The 22,272-nt window shown below is 45.0% G+C and overlaps 1 protein-coding gene across 1 annotated transcript in view; it reads left to right on the top strand.

Moving 5' to 3' along the window:
* Positions 1-21,847, top strand: part of LOC142652237 (uncharacterized) — a 52,280-nt gene extending 30,433 nt beyond the window's left edge. Inside the window, exons 4-5 of the mRNA XM_075827868.1 lie at positions 665-1,135; positions 12,854-21,847. Coding sequence (XP_075683983.1) covers positions 665-1,135; positions 12,854-15,543 — 3,161 coding nt within the window. The 3' untranslated portion in view covers positions 15,544-21,847. The remainder of the gene's footprint in view (positions 1-664; positions 1,136-12,853) is intronic.
* The last annotated feature ends 425 nt before the right edge of the window (positions 21,848-22,272 follow it).

The raw sequence follows: 22,272 nt of genomic DNA, 5'->3' as shown, positions 1-22,272 counted from the left end.
CCTATATACAAGAATATAACTACTATAATACTGCTCCTTTATACAAGAATATAACTACTATAATACTGCCCTCTATATACAAGAATATAACTACTATAATACTGCTCCTATATGCAAGAATATAACTACTATAATACTGTCCCCTATATACAAGAATATAACTACTATAATACTGCTCCTATATACTAGAATATAACTACTATAATACTGCCCCCTATATACAAGAATATAACTACTATAATACTGTCCCCTATATACAAGAATATAACTACTATAATACTGCTCCCTATATACAAGAATATAACTACTATAATACTGCCCCTTATATACAAGAATATAACTACTATAATACTGCCCCCTATATACAAGAATAGAACTACTATAATACTGCCCCCTATATACAAGAATAGAACTACTATAATACTGCTCCTATATACAAGAATATAACTACTATAATACTGCCCCTATATACAAGAATATAACTACTATAATACTGCCCCTATATACAGGAATAGAACTACTATAATACTGCCCCCTATATACAAGAATAGAACTACTATAATACTATGATAACCCATTTGATATGTTTAGCAGCAAAATAAAGTGATCCTGGCCGTCCTAATATGCCGTGTATCTAATCCGTCCCATTCTCTCTCCTCTGCAGACTCTGGGCCGGTGGTTAAGATTGAGCGGGAGTCTCCCGAAGCTTCCATCGCGGTGGCTCCTAGTGAGATCTCCTCGTCGCAGGAGCGCAGTGTAGCTCAGTGCGCGCGTTGCGGGACTTACTGCAACAACCAGTGTAGAATGGGATTCCAGTGGAATACACAAGGGATGTATCCAGTATCTCCTATGGACGGAAATCACGGGAAGCCGTATATGACTCCTCCGCCTGCCTACTTCAACGGGAGCCCGATGTCTCCTGGATTTGCCAATAGAGGTGAAGGAATGTCGCATCCCACCTCCCCCATGGCTGCTTATGGGAACGTAGGAATGGTTCAACTGTCTCCGCACTATCCCGGTCCTGGCTACAGAAATGCCACCGAACCCAGCCCCCCATATCAGTTGCCTGAGAGGCCAGGAAATCCAATGTTTGGTTTTGAGCAAATGTCCATGGGCCCACCTAGTAGTCATGTCGGTAAGTGTCCAGCAGGGATGAAGCTTTTAAATAATGGGCTGTTCTGCAGCAACTGGTCGAGCGTTCCCACTGTGGCCCAACACGTATGGAACCGTGACCCTGTAATACCACATTTCTCCTGCAGCGGCTTCCCCCAGCAAAATCAGCTGTTTGACAGGGGCATTGGGAGCTGAACCCGTGGCCCCCCTATGTAAGGGGTTGTGTGTGTGATGAGAACTCCTTAACCCTTTCCCGCCGCAGACATTTTTAAGATTTTTCAATTTAGTTATTTCCTCCCCACTTTTCAAAAGCAGTAACTTTTTGATTTTTCATCTTTATATCTGTATGAGGGGCTTGTTGGTTTTGCAGGACGAGTTGCAGATTTTCAAAGCACCATTTCATGTAGTGGGAAACCGGAAAAATAATCTTTGTGTGGTGGAATGGGAAAGAAACGGCGATTCCACCGTTATTTTTTGTGTGGGGTTTCATATTTAGTGCGTTCACCGTGCGGTAAAAACAGAGTGTCTACTTTATTCTGCCGGTCAATACGAATACGGCAATACTAAAAAACGAAACTTTTTTTTTTTTAAATGGTTTTTACTACTTTTACAAGGAAAAAAGTGATTGTTAAAAATAAGATTTGTGTTTTGTCGCCATATTCGGAGAGCCGTAACTTTTTATTTTTATTTCAATGATTAAGTTGTATGAGGGCTTATTTTTTGTGGGATCACACACAGTTTCTATTGGTACCATTTTGGGGTACATGAGGCTTTTTGATCACTTTTTATTTCTTTTTATATATGATGTGTTTGGGAGTCAAGGCTTCCTAGGAGTACAAAGATGGCAGACCTGGGGGCCTTCGTCAGGCTGCCATGCCAACCATTCGCACCCCGCAATCGCGTAGTGGGGAGGGAAGCGATGCAACGTCACAGTGGTTGCCCCCTATTTCTAAACGCTCGGATGCCGCGGTCGCTTTTGACACGCGGCATCTAAGGAGTTAAACTAATGGGATCCCGCTCGTTACACTGAAGTGTCGGCTGTTACACATGGCCGACAGGCTCGTTGTATAGAGCGGGCCGACCTCCGCCATATATATACAGCGGATGTCGGGAAGGAGTTCATGTAAGGTCGTTCAACGTAAAGTTATTGACACGACTAATAAATATTTTTTTATTGACAGAAAGTAAGTAGAAATTTGTGCGGTTTGATCCCTATGAGAGGGGTGAATAGAAGGGACTACTCGGTTTGTATACGTTCGCACGTCGGTACAGCTTCTTGTATGACGCTAGGGATGCGCGATGCATTCAAATTTCGATGCTGTGCAAGGGGGGGGGGGCAAAAGGTTTAATGCCGTGAATTTATGTATTTCGATACTAAGCTGTGCAGCCGCACTGCTTAGTGATGAAATAAATGAAGAGAACACGGCGCGCCCGCACTGTACACCTCCCACGATGTTCTGTTCCTTCAGCACCCGCCCCACTCGTCGTCAGTGCCGGGCGCGCAGGAGGGTGGGAGGAACGCTCCTTTCTCTACTGCCACCAATGATAACCTGAGTATGTGAGAAGGGGCGGGAGGGAAGGAAATGTTGCACGCAGCACAGGGTTCCTGATGACGTGCCTGTGTCGCTCACGCCAATAGTGTGGAGTGAGGGGCGTGGCCAGCAGTCGATGGCGCCGGTCGCATAAACTGAGAGCTCCGCGCCCTGCCACGCAGATCCAGCAGCCTACAGCGGGGAAAGGTGCCTCATATGGGGAAAAAAAGACCCCAAGGGTCTAGACTCACCCCTGCAGCACAGCACCAGGTCGCCGCCGCTCCACCAACGATCGACGGCTACTTTCTTCGGCGGCAAGCCACGCCGCTCCCTCAGCCGCAGCCATCTTGGACAGCCTCGTGTCAGAAGGAAGGGGAGATGTCCGAGCAGGGAGAGGAGACAGTGCCCCACGTACAGGGTAAGCTGAATAGCCGGATGGCTAAAGTTCACCCTCCCAGCTCCCCTAAGCTGTCCTCCACCTCGTCCTGTGAACAGCAGGGAAGGGGGTCCCCTATCCCAGGAGCAATGGAGGCCAGGCCACGAGGAGCATCAGCTCAGTCAGAGGCCCCAGTACACCTGCTTGAACCACCAATGTCACAGCCCTCAGCACAAATGGCCCTACAGATTTGGCCTGCACCTAAACCCCAACGGCCCACGATCCAGCAGCCGGGGAGGAGAGACGATCTGGGGGATACACCATCTTTGACCCCCTATGCCCAGGCCCCTGCATATGCCTCAGATTCTGACCTGGAGGATTCAGCCTCACTTCCTTCAGATGTGCCCCCTATGTGGAGGGAATGTTTCTCACAGTTGCCCACTAAAGAGGACTTTAAGAGTATGATACAAGAAGTGAAGGCAGCTTTTCGTTCAGAATTGGCGGGGGTGTCGCAGCATATACAGCAGATTGCTACGAGGGTGGAGGCTTTAGAAGATGACCACGATGCCACTAGGCGCCATGTTTCTGTGATACAGTCTTCAGTGTCCTCCCAGCTGGCGTCCATTAGAGATATGCAACTGCATCTAGAGGATTTGGATAACAGAGGTCGCCGTCATAATATAAGGATAAGGGGCATACCGGAGCCCTCGGGGTCTGAAGATCTTCCCATCGTGTTAGAGACTATCTTTAACGACCTTTTGGGTGCACCCCCGTCTAATCGGATACCGCTTGACAGAGCGCATAGAGCACTGAAACCAAAATCCATTACATCTCAGCCCAGAGATATCATCTGCTGTGTCCAGGATTTCCGCACTAAGGAGGACATTATGCTTAAAGCCCGTCAGCGTAAAGACCTGGAGTATGCCGGTGTGCCGATTCAGTTATTCCCGGATCTCTCCTGGATTACGTTACAGAAAAGACGTCTGCTTCGTCCACTTCTCGCAGCCCTACGGGACCACAATATTATTTATCGATGGGGGTTTCCGTTCTCCCTTACAGCCCGAAGAGATGGTGTTTCTGCAACCCTGAGGTACCCAGGGGATTTGCCTCATTTCTGTGACTCCCTTGGTATACCAACGCCCAAGATGCAGAATTGGGAGACTCCTTTGCCGCCTTCGTCTCCACCTCCAGTCTGGCAGTCGGTCCGAAATAAGCGGAGGACCTCTCCAAGACGACAGTCTACCCGAAGTTCACCAAGACCTGATTTGAATTGATTGACGCTGCGCAGATACACGGCACCTCCGTAATATATGTGAAGGAGCCTGGTCACCCATACCAGCTGCTCCCTTCGCCAGTTGCACTATCCTAGGCTAAAAATGCATTTAGGATTATATTTCTGATTTTATGTTGTTTCGCTTTAATTCGTTAACGTAAATTGTGGCAGGGCGCGATTGCCCGGGATACACTTGGCTCTTTCACCCCCTTTTTGTTTTTTCTCGGCCTGTACGTATTTATACGTACTTTTGTACTAGGTTCCTCGACTGTTGAGACCCGACCTCCTTTTTTGATAGGGGTAATTTGTTTTGCAGTTCTCCCTCTGTTTTTAGAGAGAGTTGCAAAGGGTAATATTGTATTACCAGTTTTCTTTTGCTTTAATATCACCCGCCCCAGGGTATAGTATTCTCCCTGGTAGTATTTTCTGAGTGTGTTTGAAATTCATTGATCTCATGCATTTCTCTTTGTTCTCACTGCAGATATGTGTATTGTCTCCCTGGTACGTCTTTACCCCAGTGTCTTTCCCTCCCCTCCTACTTTCATCCGAAATAACACTTGAGACGACAGTGAATCCTCCAAGAACCTCCAAGGTAGAAGGACGCCGTAGAACACTGCTTGCTTTGAAACCGACATGGGACTGGCCCCGACATAACTGTGAGCTGTATACATCCGCACTTTCCACATCATTCTTTGCTCTTTCATACATCTTTGACCATGGTTAAATTTGTCACACTTAATGTCAAGGGTCTCAACTCCAATGTGAAGAGACGCTTGCTTCTCAGGGAGTTGAAATCGCTTGGAGCGGAAGTTGCTTTTCTGCAGGAAACACACTTAGATTCATCCGGAACTTTCCAATTTGCCCGAGGGGCGTATCCTGCTGTGTACTCTGCCTCGTCAGGTCGCAAAAGGGAGGGGGTGGCCATTTTGATAGCAGCTTCCTGCCCCATACAAGTTCACACCTCACATCTAGATCCGAAAGGCAGATATGTTATAATAGAGGGGACTTTGCTTGGACAGCCCATCGTTTTATGTAACGTTTACTCTCCTAATACTGCACAGATTCCATTCCTACGTAGACTCCTTTCTAAACTCCAGAAGCTTCCTAGGGGGGCATGGCTGGTGGGAGGAGATTTTAATGTCCCGTTCTCCACGTCCATGGATAGGGTCTCTCTTACACACGCTACTCCGACGCCCACCCTTACAGGACTTTCTACACGTTTTAGGCAACTAATTAGAGAGCACCAGCTCTATGATTTGTGGCGAGTGGATCACCCAGGTGATAGGTCCTATACCTTCTTCTCCCATACGCACAGCACTCATACACGATTAGATTACTTTTTTGGTAATGTCCCTGCCCTCCGTGCGCTCCAGGGGGCGAATATAGACCCCATCTCTTGGTCAGATCACGCACCAGTTTCTGTGTCCCTACAGATAGGGAAACCAAATACGAGAGTATGTCATTGGCGCTTAAACGAAACTTTGATTAAGTCCCCTTCTCTTAGGGACAGCCTGGCCGGGCATATGCGGGAATTTTATGCACTTAATGAGGGATCGGTTCCTTCAGTATCCACTCTTTGGGAGGCGCATAAGGCGGTGATGAGAGGGCAATGCATAGTAATGGGATCTAGATTGAAAAGAGACTCTCGGGCCAAGCGGGTGGCTCTCCATCGGACAATTACTAAGTTGGAGAGAGAAATGGGGATTAAACCGGCGGTCCCGACACTACGGAAATTGATAGAGGCTAGAGCACAACTCAAGGACTTAGCTATGAAGGGGGTAGAAAAGTCATTACTATACACAAAAAGGAAATATTACGACAAAGGTAATAAGGCGCACTCGCTTCTGGCCAGACTATTGCGGGATCAGGCGACTGTTCGTACTCCACAGGCGGTTCGGGATAAGGCGGGCATACTCCAGCATCACCCAGACACGATAGCCACACTTTTTCATGACTATTATAAATCCTTATACCACCTGCCAAATACCTTACCACCTGATCCGGCTCGTCGGAGGGAAACGCTGCAAGCATATCTCTCTTCCTGTGCTCTCCCTAAACTGAAAGATGAGGAGCTTTCATCCCTGAATGCCCCGATCTCTGCGGAGGAATTGTTTGATATATTGAAGGACCTCCCTAGTGGTAAGGCCCCTGGACCAGATGGCTTTACATATGGGTATTATAAGACCTTTGCAGAGATCTTGGTTCCACGGATGGCTTCGTTATTTAATGAATTCCTACAGGGTTCTCCCATCCCTCAAACATTCCTGCATTCTCATATCACGCTGATCCCTAAACCGGGTAGAGACCACGCAGAGTGCTCCAATTACAGACCCATAGCCCTTCTGAATTCGGATCTAAAAATTTTCACCCGTCTTCTAGCTAATAGACTCAATGTTTGGCTCCCTTCTTTGATTCACAAAGACCAAGTGGGCTTTGTGCCTCTTAGGCAAGGAGGAGACAACACACGAAGGGCCCTTGACCTCATTGATGCCCTCCAAAAGCAAAAGGAATCGGCGATCCTTCTTAGTCTAGATGCAGAGAAGGCGTTTGACCGCTTGGGATGGCCATTTATGTTCGAAACTCTAAATTCATTTGGGATTTCGGGCCCTTATTTGACAGCACTGCGTGGTCTCTACTCCAAACCAACAGCGGCAATTAAACTCCCACACTCCACCTCCCCTCCGTTTCAAATCTGGAATGGTACACGTCAGGGGTGTCCCCTATCCCCACTTTTATTTGTGCTATGCATAGAACCTTTAGCAGCTCAAATACGGAAATCCAGGGATATAGCGGGGGTCCAGATACAAGATAAAGAGTTTAAGGTTTCCCTGTTTGCAGATGACGTCCTCTTGACTATCACTAAACCTCATACCTCCCTCCCTAACCTTACTACAGTTCTCCGTAGGTATGGGAGGCTGTCAGGATATAAAACTAATACATCTAAAACGGAAGCGCTCCCTCTTAATGTTCCACACCAGGAGCTCCAGCTACTCAAACACAACTACACCTACAACTGGAAGGAAACCTCCCTGACTTATTTAGGAGTTCAACTCACTCCCTCCTATACGTCGGTTTACAAGGCTAATTTCCCCTCTCTGTTTGTAGAGCTACGTCAGCTAATGGCCAGGTGGGATCCTCTTCCCATGTCATTTTTTGGGCGCATAGCAGCGGTCAAAATGACCTTGCTCCCTAAATTACTGTACTACTTTGAGACTTTGCCGGTAGCAGTACCTATGAAGGAATTGCGGGCTATGCAGTCTTCTATCCTCAGGTTCATATGGCACTCCGGCAGACATCGAATTCCGAAATCAGTTTTATTATCGGGTCGATCTGCGGGTGGGCTATCGGTCCCTGATGTGGTGAAGTACTACTGGGCGGCACACCTCCGTCGCATACCCAGCTGGGTGTCTTTAAGGGCGTACAATAAATGGACCGAAATAGAGAAGCTATGGATGGCCCCGGTCCACCCAAACTCCCTGTTATGGGGTGACCCACTAGTATTGCCGACTGCATCTTTATTGGGTCCCATGAGATTTCAAAGGGAGGTGTGGGAAACCTGTAAAAACCGCTTCCATTTGGCATCGGGTTGCCCGCCCTTGACTTCGGTACTCTACACTCCCACTATCCCGGGGGGCACTACCTCCCGAATAGTCCGATTGTGGACGGGAATTGAGGTATTTCACCTGGCTGATATGGTTGATCCCCACACGCAAGAGCTTCACCCGTTTTCATACTTTCAAAAACATCATAATATTCCCTCCGCTGCGTTCTTTCACTATCTTCAGGTTAGACATTACATGCAGCAAACTTTTAGATCCACGCGGGTTACTGCACCTACAAGCTTCGAAAGGTTATGTCGGTATGCTACCACCACTAGGGGGCTTATCTCAGCCATTTATGCATTATTGCTATCCCCGGAGGGTTCCCCTCCGCCTGGGCATAGATACATGTTGAAGTGGGAGGCCTTACTGAATAAATCCATCCCGCTCTCATTGTGGCAGATTATTTGGTCGCAAGCAGCTAAAACCTCCATCTGCACTGCATATAAGGAAAACCAATATAAAATCCTTATGTTTTGGTACCACACCCCTGCCTTTCTGCATAGCTTCAATCCGGGTATTCCGTCGGATTGCTGGCGATGTAGAGGTCAGAGAGGTGATCTGTTCCATATTTTCTGGAGCTGTTCACTGGTACAACAGTATTGGTTGGAAGTTAAGAACTTGGCATTGGCGGTGTTGCAGCAGGATATTCCCTTAGACCCTCTTCATTACCTCCTAAATGTTCCCCCTAGGTCTTTGGGGAAATCACCAGCTCGACTCTTTCGACACTTTCTTACAGCCGCTAAGACGTTGATAGCATGGAAATGGAGACAGACAACCCCTCCCTCCCACATCGACTTAGTAACTAGAATTAGGGAAATACGTACAATGGAGCATATGACGGCCTCTATTGACAATGAACTGGACAGGTTCAAAGTGGTGTGGGACCCGTGGGACAAGTATTGGATACAGGGAACTCAAGATTAGGTGGTAGGTGGAGCTCCGACTATCCCCCCCCTCCTCACCCCCTTAAACCCCTGTGTTTTTTCCCAGATGTTTTGTCTGTCTATTGAAAGTTACTGTCTTACTATGTGAATTGCATGGCCCTTCATGCTGCTCTAAGTTATATGTATATTGTTGAAAAATTTTCAATAAAAACACAGTTGAAACCAATAGTGTGGAGTCAGGACCGCGCTGCAGTGTAGTGACAGACCAGCAGGTATTAGAGCAGAGCAAAAGCTTGAAATAAAGGCACTACATTAGGCACTAGTATTTTTTGCAGCCAGCATAGGGGAACATTGGGGTTAATGTGACCCACCCCATTATGTGAGGGAAATTGTGAAGTCACTTATTATTAATATGAGGCACAGGGTGTTATGAATTCAGCACCTCTATGTGCCTCACATTAACAGTAAATCACCCCATCATCTACCTCACATTAACCTATTGTTGTCCATTACAACTGTGGGTGAGGTGCTTAACCCCTTAATGACCGGGCCATTTTGCACGTTAATGACCAAGGATTATTTTTTGTTTTTTCACGGTCGCATTCCAAGAGTCGTAACTTTTTTTTTATTACGTCGACATCGCCGTATAAGGGCTTGTTTTTTGCGGGACGAGTTGTATTTTGTAATTGTACCATTTTTAGATGCTTATAATATATTGATTAACTTTTACTAACTTTATTTTAGGAGAGAATTGAAAATAAGCAGCTATTCCAGCATTGATTTTCACGTTATAAATTTACGCCGTTTACTATGCAGCGTAAATAACATGTTAACTTTACTCTATGGGTCAGCACGATTACGGGGATACCAAATATGTAAAGGTTTTATATGTTTTTTCTACGTTTGCACAATAAAAAGCCTTTTAGAAAACCATTACTTGTTTTTGCATCGCCGCATTCCAAGAGTCGTCATTTTTTTATTTTTCCGTCAATGTGGCCGTATGTAGGCTTGATTTTTGTGGGCCAAGGTGTAGTTTTCATTCGTACTATTTTGGGGTACATAGGACTTATAGATTAACTATTATTTAATTTTTTTATGGGGGGAATGGGAGAAAAGAGAATTTTGCCGTTGTTTTTTTGCGGGTTTTTTTGGACGCCGGCGGTTTAATTAATGTGTTAATTTTATTGGTCAAGTTGTTACGATCGCGGGGATACCATATATGTGTATGTGTGATTTGTTTTGACACTTTTACTAAATAAAACCACTTTTTGGGTAAAAAAAAGTAGTTTTATTTCATTTTCACTGTAATTTATATATATATTTTTTTCCACAAACTTTATTTAACGGATTTACATTTTTAGTCCCACCAGGGGACTTCACTATGCGATGTGGCGATCGCATATATAATGCTTTGATATACTTAGTATACCAAAGCATTATTGCCTGTCAGTGTAAAACTGACAGGCAATCTATTAGGCCATGCCTCCGGCATCGCCTAACAGGCATTTGCTGAAGACAGACCTGGGAGTCTTTGTTAGGCCCCCGGCTGCCATGGAAACCCGACGGTGACCCGCGATTTATTTGCGGGGGCGCCGATGGGGATGACAGAGGGAGCTCCCTCCCTCTGTCAAACACATTAGATGTCACTGTCGCTATTGACAGCGGCATTTAATGGGTTAAACTGCCGGAATCGGAGCGCGCTTCGATTCCGGCAGTTGCAGCAGGAGCCAGGCTGTGTATAACAGCCGTGCTCCTGCCGCTGATCACGTGGGTACAGTCTCAGTACCTGCGCCATCACAGGACGGATATATCCGTCCTCCTGCGCGAACTAGCAGCTGCTGAGGACGGATATATCCGTCCCTCGGCGTTAAGAGGTTAATGGGATCACTTACTATAATGATTATAATGGGCAACATTGGGTTAAGGTGGGAGGGAAATTATGGGGTTAATTCACATGGCTGTCTCCGGCCCGGTCGCCTGCTTTTTCTGAACCCAACACAGTCCAGGAATCCCGGCTCCCAGCGTCATAGTCATGTATGATGATTGTCACTGCCTCCCCGCAGGAATATTGTCCCGCGCTGTGATCACGTTTTCAGTACAGGACTGTATTCCTGCGGGCGGCAGCGACTCGCATCATCATGGATGACTATTCTAAAAGGAGCCCGGCTTCCTGAACTATGTTCTGTCCAGGAAATGCGCACGACATATGGTCCATATCTCACAGACCGAGAATATCAGACATGTGAATAAGGCCTAATAGTAATTAACCCCATCATTTTCCTCACCCATTAACCCAATGTTGCCCATTATAATCCCATCAAGTACCTCGCTCAGTCATAATGAGCAACATTGGGTTAATGTGTGAAGTAAATGATGGGGTTAATTACTATTAAAGGGTAACCAAACTTTCAACTAACTTCTGATGTGTCATAGTGACATGTCAGAAGTTTTGATCACTGGGGGTCTGAGCACTGAGACCCCGACCGATCGCTTAAATGAAGCTGCGAAAGCGCTCCTGTACTGTTATTTCTATACTTTTATATGGACGGGCATCTGATGAATATGCCCCTGCACATAATCGCTGCATTGGATACGCGTCATAGCAGGAACTGCCTGGAACCAGCACTGTATACAAACTTTGAAGAGGATACAGCGCTGCGCCCCTTCTTTCTCTGGATCGGTGTTGGTTCCGGCTGTTGGACCCCCAACCGATCTGAAAGTGATGGCATAATTTAGTTATATTCCACTACTTTTAAGATGGTAATAACTTGCCCACCCTCTAAAGATGACGAGAGATAACTCTGCTCATTCTGTCCTAATCTACACAGCAAAGCAGACAAGTGAGTCGCAGAAAACAAAGTGTCAGCTTGTTTTGTTTGCTCTAGTGGCTAGTGTGAGAACTGCAATAGTTGTGTTTTTTTTTTTTACGAGTCAAAACGTGTTAAATATGTTATTAAAAGCCTAAATGTCATTTTCTGTTGATACATTACATCAGATATGTTTTTAAACTTTCCAATATACTTTGGGCCTCATTTATTAAAACTGTATAACAAATGCTATCCTTGTTGCCCATAGCAACCATACGCTGCTCTGATTGGTTGTTATGGGCTCAAGGCCAGTTTTAGTGTTAGGCCTGGTTCCCATATATCCGGCAAAATATCACTCCGGTGCCGAAAGTCCAGAGAGAAACTGATGCCAGAACTCATCTCATTCTTTCCTATGGGAGCAGTTCTGGAAGCATTTGCTTCTGTTTTAAAGGGTAACTAAACGTTCGACAAACTTCTGATATGTCATAGTGACATGTAGAACAAATCTGTGGCACTCTGCTGGTTGTCTGGGTGCTGTAGGTAGGGTTCCCACCCCCGTAGATACTTGCATTGAAAAACTCAAGCACTCCTTCGGATGAAATATGCAAAATAGGTTTATTTTAAATAAGGCAATATAAGAGAAAAGGTGTAACGTAGTGACATGTCAGAAGTTTTGATCGCTGGGGGTCTGAGCACTGTGAACCCACCGATCGCTAAAACGAAGCTGCAGAAGCGCTAGTGTGAGCCGCTTGTTTTCTGTTCGGCTTTTCTCGGAAAGCCGAGCAGTTGGTGTATGTACTCAATAGAAAGTCTGAGCCCGTACACATTACATCGGCTTTCCAAGAAAAGCGAACAGAAACTACGCGGCTCAGCGATCACACGAGCACTTCTGCCGCTTCGTTTTAGAGATCGGTGGATTCTCAAGTGCTCAGACCCCCAGCGATCAAAACTTCTGACATGTCAGAAGTTTGAACATTTAGTTACCCTTTAATGTGAGGCACATGGAGGTTTAAAATTGATGACACCCTGTGCCTCCCATCAGAAACGGGAAGGACTTTATATTTTTTTGTTTTTTTTTATTGTTGACAAAGTATCGTTTTGGTATCGAGTATCGCAATACTACGCTAAGTATGCGTATCGAAGTCCAAATTCTGGTATTGTGACAACCCTAATGGACGCTACATGTTTAGACAATCGCTACATGTCAAGTAAAACCTAATTTACTGATGATCAGTTATACAATTTGTTTTCCTTTTATCTTTTCAGATCTTGAGAACAGAAATCGAAACCCTCATGTCCGCGATGCCATGTTCCATGATCGACGAAATCCTTTACCGCCTTGTCCCGGCTGCGGAGGATATTGCAATAATCAGTGCGGAATGAACATTCACTGGGAACAAAGGAGGTTGCACCATCCTGTTCCCAGGCCAGTTGAGGGAAACCATGGGCATCGATACACTTCTCCTCCAAACCCATACTTCAATTCTGGAGCAAATACCGCATCCTTTTCAAATGTACGCCCTCCCGTCAGACATGCAAACCCTCCAGTAAATGTTCAAGGGAATTCTGGGATGATTCAGATGTCATCACCGTATCAAGGATATCGCAGGCCCGGAGATGCCAAGTCTCCAAACGTTTTTCCCAGCAAGCCAGAGCACTCTGCCGGCAATGGCATTCATGGAAGCAACGCAGCAGCCTCTTCACCTCATGGGCCTAACCAGGGTGTCGTGTATGGAACGGTTCCTGCAAACAGTAGTGGGAATCAAAGGAAGTCGCAATCCATGTCTCCATTGGCAGCTATTGAAACAATGCCAGTATTTGCTGCCAATAACAGTCCGGGTTTAGTTGGTGATCAGAGGAATAGACCTCTACCCCAAACCGTGACCAGCAGTGATAACGGCATGAATCGAAACACAATGGCTCCGTATCGTAATGGGCGACAACCCCAAATGAATTATTCTATCCACGGTACCAATATTACCAGAGTACAGCCAGCGACGTCGGCAACTGGAAACGCTGGGCAATGGAAAACTGGCGAAGCATCTGGAAATAAGAATTCTTTGCAATCCGATGGCGGGGGGACAGTTTACAAAAACACTTTTCCCTCATCCTCTACCCCTGGTCAAATTGTGGGGCAGGTTCTTGTAAATGAAAGTCATACCACTAAAAGGCCTGCTTCCCAGACAGCTTCTGACAGTGGGCTTCCTGCAAAAAGAGCCAGTCCATCAGTGATTATTGTTGACTGCGACGAAGAAACACGCACTCCAACTCCAAGAACCGCTGGGAATGTCCAAGGTGCTGCTTATGTTGCAACTCCGACCACCAAATCAGGTAGTCTTCCTTCTTCTCCTGTTTTGGTTGGTGGAGGTCAAGGGTCTAATAAAACGCCACCACCTGAAACTAAGGATAGTAAGCGCCGAACGCCACCAATTACCATCAGTAACATTCGTAGTGCTGGAATTTTTGTGTCTCCAACTCCCAGAGGTATGAGAGAAATAAAGAAGGACTCTAATCCAATCATTATTATTGATGACAAAGATGGTGAAGGAGTGGCACCTCCACCCTCTTCTCCTGCCAGTAGTTCCAATATTGAGGTTAAAACTCCTAAATCTGCGACTCCTCCAGTAACCAACCTTAAAAGTAACCGGGAACCTCCTCTTGCCCCTTCTCCTTCCTCAACCAACAAACCCATCCAATCTCATGGTGGCCAACAGGGAGCTGCAGTTTTGGTCAATAAAGTTCAGATGCAGCAGTCGTCACCAATTATTGTCACTGGAGGTACCAGCCTTGGCAACCAGCCCTTAAACGGAAACCAAAGTATCATGCTTACATTCCCCGTAACAGTCGGTAGTTCAGGAATCATGCTCGCAACGCCGGTGAATATTGCGGAAAACCAGATTTCGGGCATGAAACAGAACAACAGAGTGCCAATTAGTAAAAACACTAGACTTGTGCCAACAAACACGGTTACCACTCCCAGGACTATCCATCAGAAATTCAGCTCGGTGGCAATGAGCCCAGTAATTGGTCAAACGAATACGCTTCCTGGGCACGCAAAACCTGTAACGATCAAAGTGGACCAATCTGGCAATATCACTAACGCTACCGCTATCAATATAAAGAACTCCAACCTTTCAAAGGTTAATGGTGGAACCCTGAAAGCTGTGCCGGTATCGGCTGCGGGAAACCAGTCTGTGGGACAAGCAATCCCCTTTTTTGTAGATGCCAATTCTGGTCTGATTCTGACTGGATCTGCTGTTTCTTCCAAGGATAACGTCTCCTCCAGTATCGGCAATGCAACCGTGGTCACTGTTAACAGGGGTGTAGTCACTGGGAATGTTGCTCCTGTAACCCTGGGTGGAAAACTGGCATTTAGCAACATCGCCCCTGTAAATGGACTTTATATTGGCAATAATTCCTCTGTTGCTCTTACAGGCAATGCCAATAACTTCAATAATAAAGGAACATTGAGCATCAACAATCCCACGATCCTCACCTTAAATAGTGGCATGGGCATTGGAAATTCAGGGTCTGTCACGACACCCATAGCAAATCTCTCCTCTGTCAATGCAAATAGGACTTTGCAGGTTGCTCCAACTTCTACTGTAGTAGGTGGTGCCGGTCAGCAAAATCATGGGATTATTTTGAGGAAAATTGGGGAGCAGAGTGTGGTAACCCACCAACTCAACAGTGAGCAGCAGCCAGCAGTTGTAGTGGAAAGACTGTTTAAGTGTAGTGATTGCGATGAGAAGTTTAACTCCCTTGAGAACTTGACTTCCCATCGAGGAGTTCACAAGCCGATGGGCGTCCCAGCAAGTAGCCATGTTGTCGAATCGGCCTCCAAAAACTCTCATGGCAACGAAACTCTTCCAGGGACGGGAGATGACGATGCTCCGACCATTCTGTACACTACACAAGGCGACGATGGCAGCACAGTGTATGTCGTTACTGTGTAGAGGCCGCCGCTTAGAAATGTTACACGTCCTTTTTATTTTTGTAGCAGTCTTTTTAGTTACAACTTTTGTTGGTTTTTTTTTGTGGAGGGGTAGTTGTCAAAACTTTCTATATGTGTAAAAGTCTTTTTGAAAATCAGAATTTCAATGTGCTGTCTCCGATTTCTTCGGACTGGAACTTCTCTAGAACGTCGGCATGTTTGTTGTAGGTGACCGGCCTTTTCACCACTGGACGTTAAACCAGAAAGGGAAAAGTAAACCGTAGTTTAGAAATGTAAAAATGTAAATAATGCAGCATAGATTTAGCAGATAATTCACTGTACTAAAAGCAAATCACTTTAAAATACGAAGGAAATTATCCCCTAAAACCCCGGCATATTGAGGCAGATCCGCTAAGTGTTTAAGTGTTTCTTCATGTAACTTTTTTTTTTTTTTACGAAGCTTATTTTTATGAAGTTTTTTGTTCAGTCTGCGGTTTAAAATGACTCCTCGTATGCACTACACGGCTTTTTAGCATTGAATTCAATGGCAAGCTGTTAGCAAGCGGTTTTAAGGCATATTTTGGAGCATAAACAGTGTGAACTTACCCTAACTGTTCCCACTAGACAACTTTCCAAACTTTAAAGAGGTCCCTGAATCAGGAGGGGTCAGGGAGGTAGACTGGAGTTAGGCCTCATGCACACTACCGTAGCCGTGTGCACGGTCCCTAAATACGGGATGGACGGCCCGAGGAGTGAAGTCCACGGGGCCGTCCACAATCCTGGACCGTGCACACACGCAAGATGTGCATTGACTTTAAGGAGCCCGGACCGCAAATGCGGCCGGTAAAATGACTTGTCCTATATATTTTTTGCGGTCCGGGCTTCCGGAGAATTGTCGTGTGCATTGGCCCATAGGATAGAATGTGCCCTATACTATCCGCAATAGCAAATAGTATGCAGACGGTAATGCACGGTCATGTGCACGAGGCCTTAAATGTCAATTTCTGCAGGACTTCTCAAGTATTACGGAGGGCTGTTGGGGTGTCTTCAAATCTTCAGGTTTTCGTCAGATTTTTTTTTTTTTTTATGCCAGTTTTTAGACAAAACTAAGTGTGGATCATAGAGGGAGAGAAAGTATAAAGGACGGCTACTACTCTTATGGGAATCCGCTCCTGGTTTCGGCTTAAAAAAAACCTGCAATACACCCGAAGTCCTGATTCACACGAACGAGTGCAAACTCGGAGGTGGAAAACGTTAGCACCCGTGCGGGACCCGTTTTCACAGATCCCTCATAGACGAGTCTATTGAGGGATCTGTGAAAAGTGACAAATAGGAAAAAAAAACATTTCATGGGCCCTTCACGCAGTACATTAAAACAATGGCCATGTGAACAGCCTCATTGAAATACATGCTTCCGTGTGACGGGCGTAAAAAAAAAACGGCCGTCACACGGACAAGCTATACGCTCGTGTGAATCTGGCCTAACCGTGTTGGACGCCAGATATGCTAATGAACCATGCCCCAATCCGTGGCCCTTATAAGGGTTGTTTCACCAAGACGACCCCTGTTCGTATACCCTATTGGGACATACGAATGTTATGAGGGGGGGGGGGGGGTCTATGCATTACATGGACATTCATTCATAATAACATGGTGACAGTGGTCTTAGACTACTCACACTGTGCAGTAATTTTGTAGCCGTTTTTGTGTCTTACGTGAATACAGCCTGATATCACTTCTCTCAGCAACATGCAAATCCAGATGCAAATGTCATGTCTATATGGACGTCTGCCCATTCATGACTCCGGCCTCTGCCTGCCGTCAGTACCAGCAGCGATCCGGTGGTATAGTCCCTGTGTCTTTGGGTGCTGTAAATGTAAATCCACTTAAACTTACATTTCTGGGTTTGCTTTTAGCTTCTCCTTTAGGGTATGTTCACACGGCTTAATTTCGGGCTGAAAAATCGGAAGCAGAAAAGCCTCTAAACATCTGCCCATTGATTTCAATTGGAAAAACGGCGTTCTGTTCAGACGGGGCATTTCTTTACGCGGTCGTTGCGCAAAACGTCGCAAAAAAACTTCTGAAAATCAGGAGCCGTTTTCCTTTGAAAACCGCTCCGTATATTCAGACGTATTTTGCTAAGCATGTGAACATAGCCTTAGTGTCTGGTTTTGCATTTAGTGGAGAGCCATTGGTTACCCGGCCCCTACTGACTGTTTACTACGGATTAGACGGCTATTTACAGTAATACGATGTAAAACATCGATCTGAACAACCAGCAATCTACAACTTCCTATTAGAAGCCATAGCAAAAAATTAAAAAAAAAAAGGGCAGCCATGGAGCCTATTAATATGCCACAATAGGCAAGCTATACCCTACCGCCCATAGGTAGACTCAGACGCTTGTAAATGATGCTCCTGGTTGGTCCAGGTGTTTTCAAAAACAGCGCCACACCTGTCCACTGGTTGTATGTGGTATTAGCTCATCCCCATTCTATTCAATGTAGCTGAGCTGCAATACCGGACGCAACCAATGGGCAGGTGTGGTGCTGTTTCTGGAAGGCAGTAGCCATGTTTTCTAATCCTCTACAACCTCTTTAATGGCTCTAAGGGTCCCAGGACATTGCGTTTTTCCTGCATCTGCTCGTTTCTGTGCCTGGTTTGTTCCTGCTTACAACGAGGAGAAAATATATTAGGGACTTGAAAATAAAGCAAAATTTAAAGGGGCTTTATGGAGATTTACATCTGCAGTAGCGGACGCGCTTAGTTTGAGTTATTGTTTTCTTTAACAAGTAAAAACCTCCAGATTCTCCCGGTCGTACATTGTCGTCTCTGCACGTACTGTAATATATCCTGATTACTGTAGACAAGGACCCTCTGGGAACCACGGCTCCTGGATACGATGCAATATTAACCCCTGGCCGCCGCAGCCATTTTTCATTTTAGTTTTTTAGTTTTTTTTTCCACCCTCCAAAAGCCGTAACTTTTTTTTTTTTTTCTGTCGATCTTCCCGTATGAGGGCTTGTTTTTGCAAGACGAGTTGTAGTTTTACACGCCACAATTTATACATTTATAACGTATTTAGAAAACTGCAATAAATTTCTTTGAGGTGGAATGGGAAAGAACTGACTCCACTATTGTGGGTTTTTTTGTTTAGTTTTTATGACGTTCAGCATGTGGTAATGACGACGTGTTAACTTTATTCTGCGGGTCAATACGATTACAGCGATACCAAATTTATATTATGGGAGGGGTTTGTTTGTTTTACTACTTTTACAAAGAAAAATAATGTTTTTGTTTCCATATTCTAAAACACATTAATATTTTTATTTGTCAGTCAATTGAGAAGTGTTAGGCCCTGTTCACACTGAGTTTTTTGCTGCAGAAACCGCGGCAAAACACAGCCGAAATTGTCTCCTATTGATTTCAATGGAAGCTAGGGGCGGTTTTTTGCAATAAAAAGCGCTCGCGGGAAAAAGAAGCGACATGCCCTATCTTGAGGCGTTTTCCGACTCAAAAACCCCATTGAAATCAATGGGAGACGGAAATAAACTCGTTTTTTGACGCAAAAAACAGTCATGGTTGTTCCCTTTGTCTGTTGAAGAAAATAGGTAAAAACCGAGTCAAAAAACGCGTGTGGTGCAAAACCACTTAAAAAACCGGAGCTGATTCTTCCAGGCAATTTTCTGCCTGCAAAAAAAACTGTGTGAACATACACTAAGGCCGGATTCACACGAGCGTTGCGCATCTCGGACGTGAAAACTTCAGTTTTTCACGTCTGAGATGCATTAGTTCTCTGCGCTGCGGGATGTGATATCACGCATCCCCCATAGACTAGAGTCTACGGAGGGATGCGTGAAAAAAATAGGACATGTTTTCTCATGGACCCTTCACACGGTCTGTTGAAACAACGGCCGTGTGAGCGGCCACATTGAAGTATATAGGTCCGTGTGAATAAGGCCTTAGGGCTTGTTTTTTGCAGGACGAGCTGTAGTTTTGATTGGTACCATAAGACTTTTTGATCACTTAATTTTTATTTTTTTGTGACGACCAGGTGAAAACAGCAAATATATATTATATTTAATTTTTTATTTTAGTTTTAGTCTGAACAGTGTTGGATCGATGGTGCAATATACTGCAATATGTATATATTGGATTATATTTAGTTTTTTACAGGCTCCTATTAAGCCCTAACAGGGCTTAATAGCAGTAGAAGATGGCAGATCTGGGGGCTTTTATTAAGCCCCCAGACTGCCATGACAACCATGGGCACACCACAATCACATGAGTGGGGGTGGGCAATGGCTGTCAGAGGGGGCCGAATCCCTCTTTTTAACAGCTTAGATGCAGCGGTGCGGTCGCTATTGACTGTGTGGCGTCTAAGAGGTTAAACGAGCAGGATCAGAGCGATCTCTAATTCCGCCCGTTGCTTTGAAGTGTCGCCTTATCTTAGTATGGAGCGGGCTCAGATCGTGAGCCCACTGCATACTTCCCCTTGCCGGCCATGACGTAACCCTATATCAAATGTCAGCAAGGGGTTAATGCACAAGCAGGAGACAAATCTTACTTGCTAATTGTTTATCTTGGAGTAAACCCTTTAGGGTATGTTCACACGATACCTGCAATTACGTCTGAAATTACGGAGCTGTTTTCAGGAGAAAACAGCTCCTGAATTTCAGACGTAATTGCTCGTACTGGCGTTTTGTGAGGCGTCAATTACGGCCGTAATTTGGAGCTGTTCTTCATTGAAGTCAATGAAAAACGGCTCAAATTACGTCCCAAGAAGTGTCCTGCACTTCTTTGACGGGGCTGTTATTTTACGCGCTGTCTTTTGACAGCGACGCGTAAAATTACAGGTCGTCGGCACAGAACATCGGCAAACACATTGAAATGAATGGGCAGATGTTTGCCAACGTATTTGAGCCGTGTTTTCAGGCATAATTCGAGGCGTAAAACGCCTAGTTTACGCCTGAAAATAGGTCGTGTGAACTCAGCCTTAAAATCCAAAACTGGCATCTTGTTTTAACCCCTTGGTGACATGCGCTATACAGAATTATTGCAGTATATTTTATGAGCGATCAAGCGATCGCAGGGTCGAGTCCTACTACAATTTAAAAAAAGGCTTTTTTTGGGGGGGGGGGGGTCCCTTTACAAGATAAGATCCAAAAAAGACAATTGGTATTGCGGCATTCGTAACTACCTGAACTATAGTATGATCATGTCATTTAACCTGCACGGTGAGCACCATAAAAAACAATGTCCGAATTGTTGTTTTTTGTTCATCTCCCTGAAAATTGGACTAAAACCTGTTAAGTCATGTGTCCCCTGAAAAGGTATCAATTAAAACGTCAACCTGAACCCTGCAAAAAACAAGCCCCTCACACAGCCCCGTCCACAAAAAAAATGTATGGCTACACAATAACAAATTGTTTTTATTTTCGTTTTGAGTATTTTTTTATTGTGCAATGTAGTAAAACAAAACTATTTATATCATTTGCTGTTGCCGTAATCGTAACAACCTGCAGAATAAACTTCACATCCCCCATACTGCACGGTGCTCGCCTTAAAAAAAAAAAAAAAAAATCAATGCTGAGCAGGGTTTTGTCTTTATTTCTTTTGCACATTCCCATCTTTTACAAACAATATGTGCCCCAAAATAGTCCTGCAAAAAACAAGCCCTCAGTCTACACAAAAATAAAAAAGTTATGGCTTTCGGAAAGCGAGGATGAAAAAACTAAAAAAATATTTGCCGTGTCGTATAGGCTGCGCCCCTAATGAGTGACATTTTTTATGTAAATACTGGGAAAACATCTATTACCCACCGCCTTTCTTGTGTCCTCTATGCATAATTTTTTGCTTTGCGAATTCCCCCGACACTTTTGTGTACGGCTCGGAGCAGAGGCTCGTAGTTATTTCACAGCATGGAAATAGGAGTAGCCGCCACTTCTACATTTGGACGAAAGTCGCCATGTTTCTCTAATCCTGGACAACCCCTTTAACGATTCAGAACTAGATGCACTTATGGCCTATTATAGCAATCGGTTTTCCACAGACACTGGACTCGGGTCGATGCGGGAGCTGTTGGTGTCCTGACCGGGTCTCGCGCATGGGGCCGTGTTGCTTCTGTTACTGCACACAATGACTTTATGTTCTGGTTGCTGCCAACATGTGAACTTGTAAATATTTTTTATCAGTGTTTTATTACCCAACGTAGTGTTATGTACCAGACCTGTCACTTCTACCTCAACATACGGTCCCGGCGTACGCAGCCTTCTGTTTTCGATTTTTCACATAACTTTGTACTCAATAAATATTTTAAAGTCCGATCTTGGCTCTTATTATTCTTAAAGAATCTTCCATTAGATGCAGCGCTGGAGTCCTGGGATCGAGTGAAACCAAAGGCAACCAAGTTTGTAAGTTGTCCTCGTGTTTGCTGGGGTTTCCTCCCACAGTCCAAAAACATTTTCATAGGGAATTTTGTTTTGTGAGCCCCACTAAAGCCAGTGAATGATGACCACTTCTGTACAGCGCTGTGGAATAAGTAAGCGCTGTATAAGCAACATAAATATCCCGTAAAAAAAAAAAAAAAAGCTCTGACCTATACGTCAAATGTAGGCATCTTTCACACGTTTCCCAACAGTGGCAGCCGTCACCATAGACTTGAATGATATCCGTTAAACGGTTATGTCGTGAACTGGGTTAATTAGAGTTGATGACGTATCCGTTACACATACCATTCTAGTCTATGGGT

The sequence above is a fragment of the Rhinoderma darwinii genome, chromosome 5, assembly GCF_050947455.1.
Source record: "Rhinoderma darwinii isolate aRhiDar2 chromosome 5, aRhiDar2.hap1, whole genome shotgun sequence".
NCBI lineage: Eukaryota > Metazoa > Chordata > Amphibia > Anura > Rhinodermatidae > Rhinoderma > Rhinoderma darwinii.
This window is presented reverse-complemented; position numbering and strand designations above follow the sequence as displayed.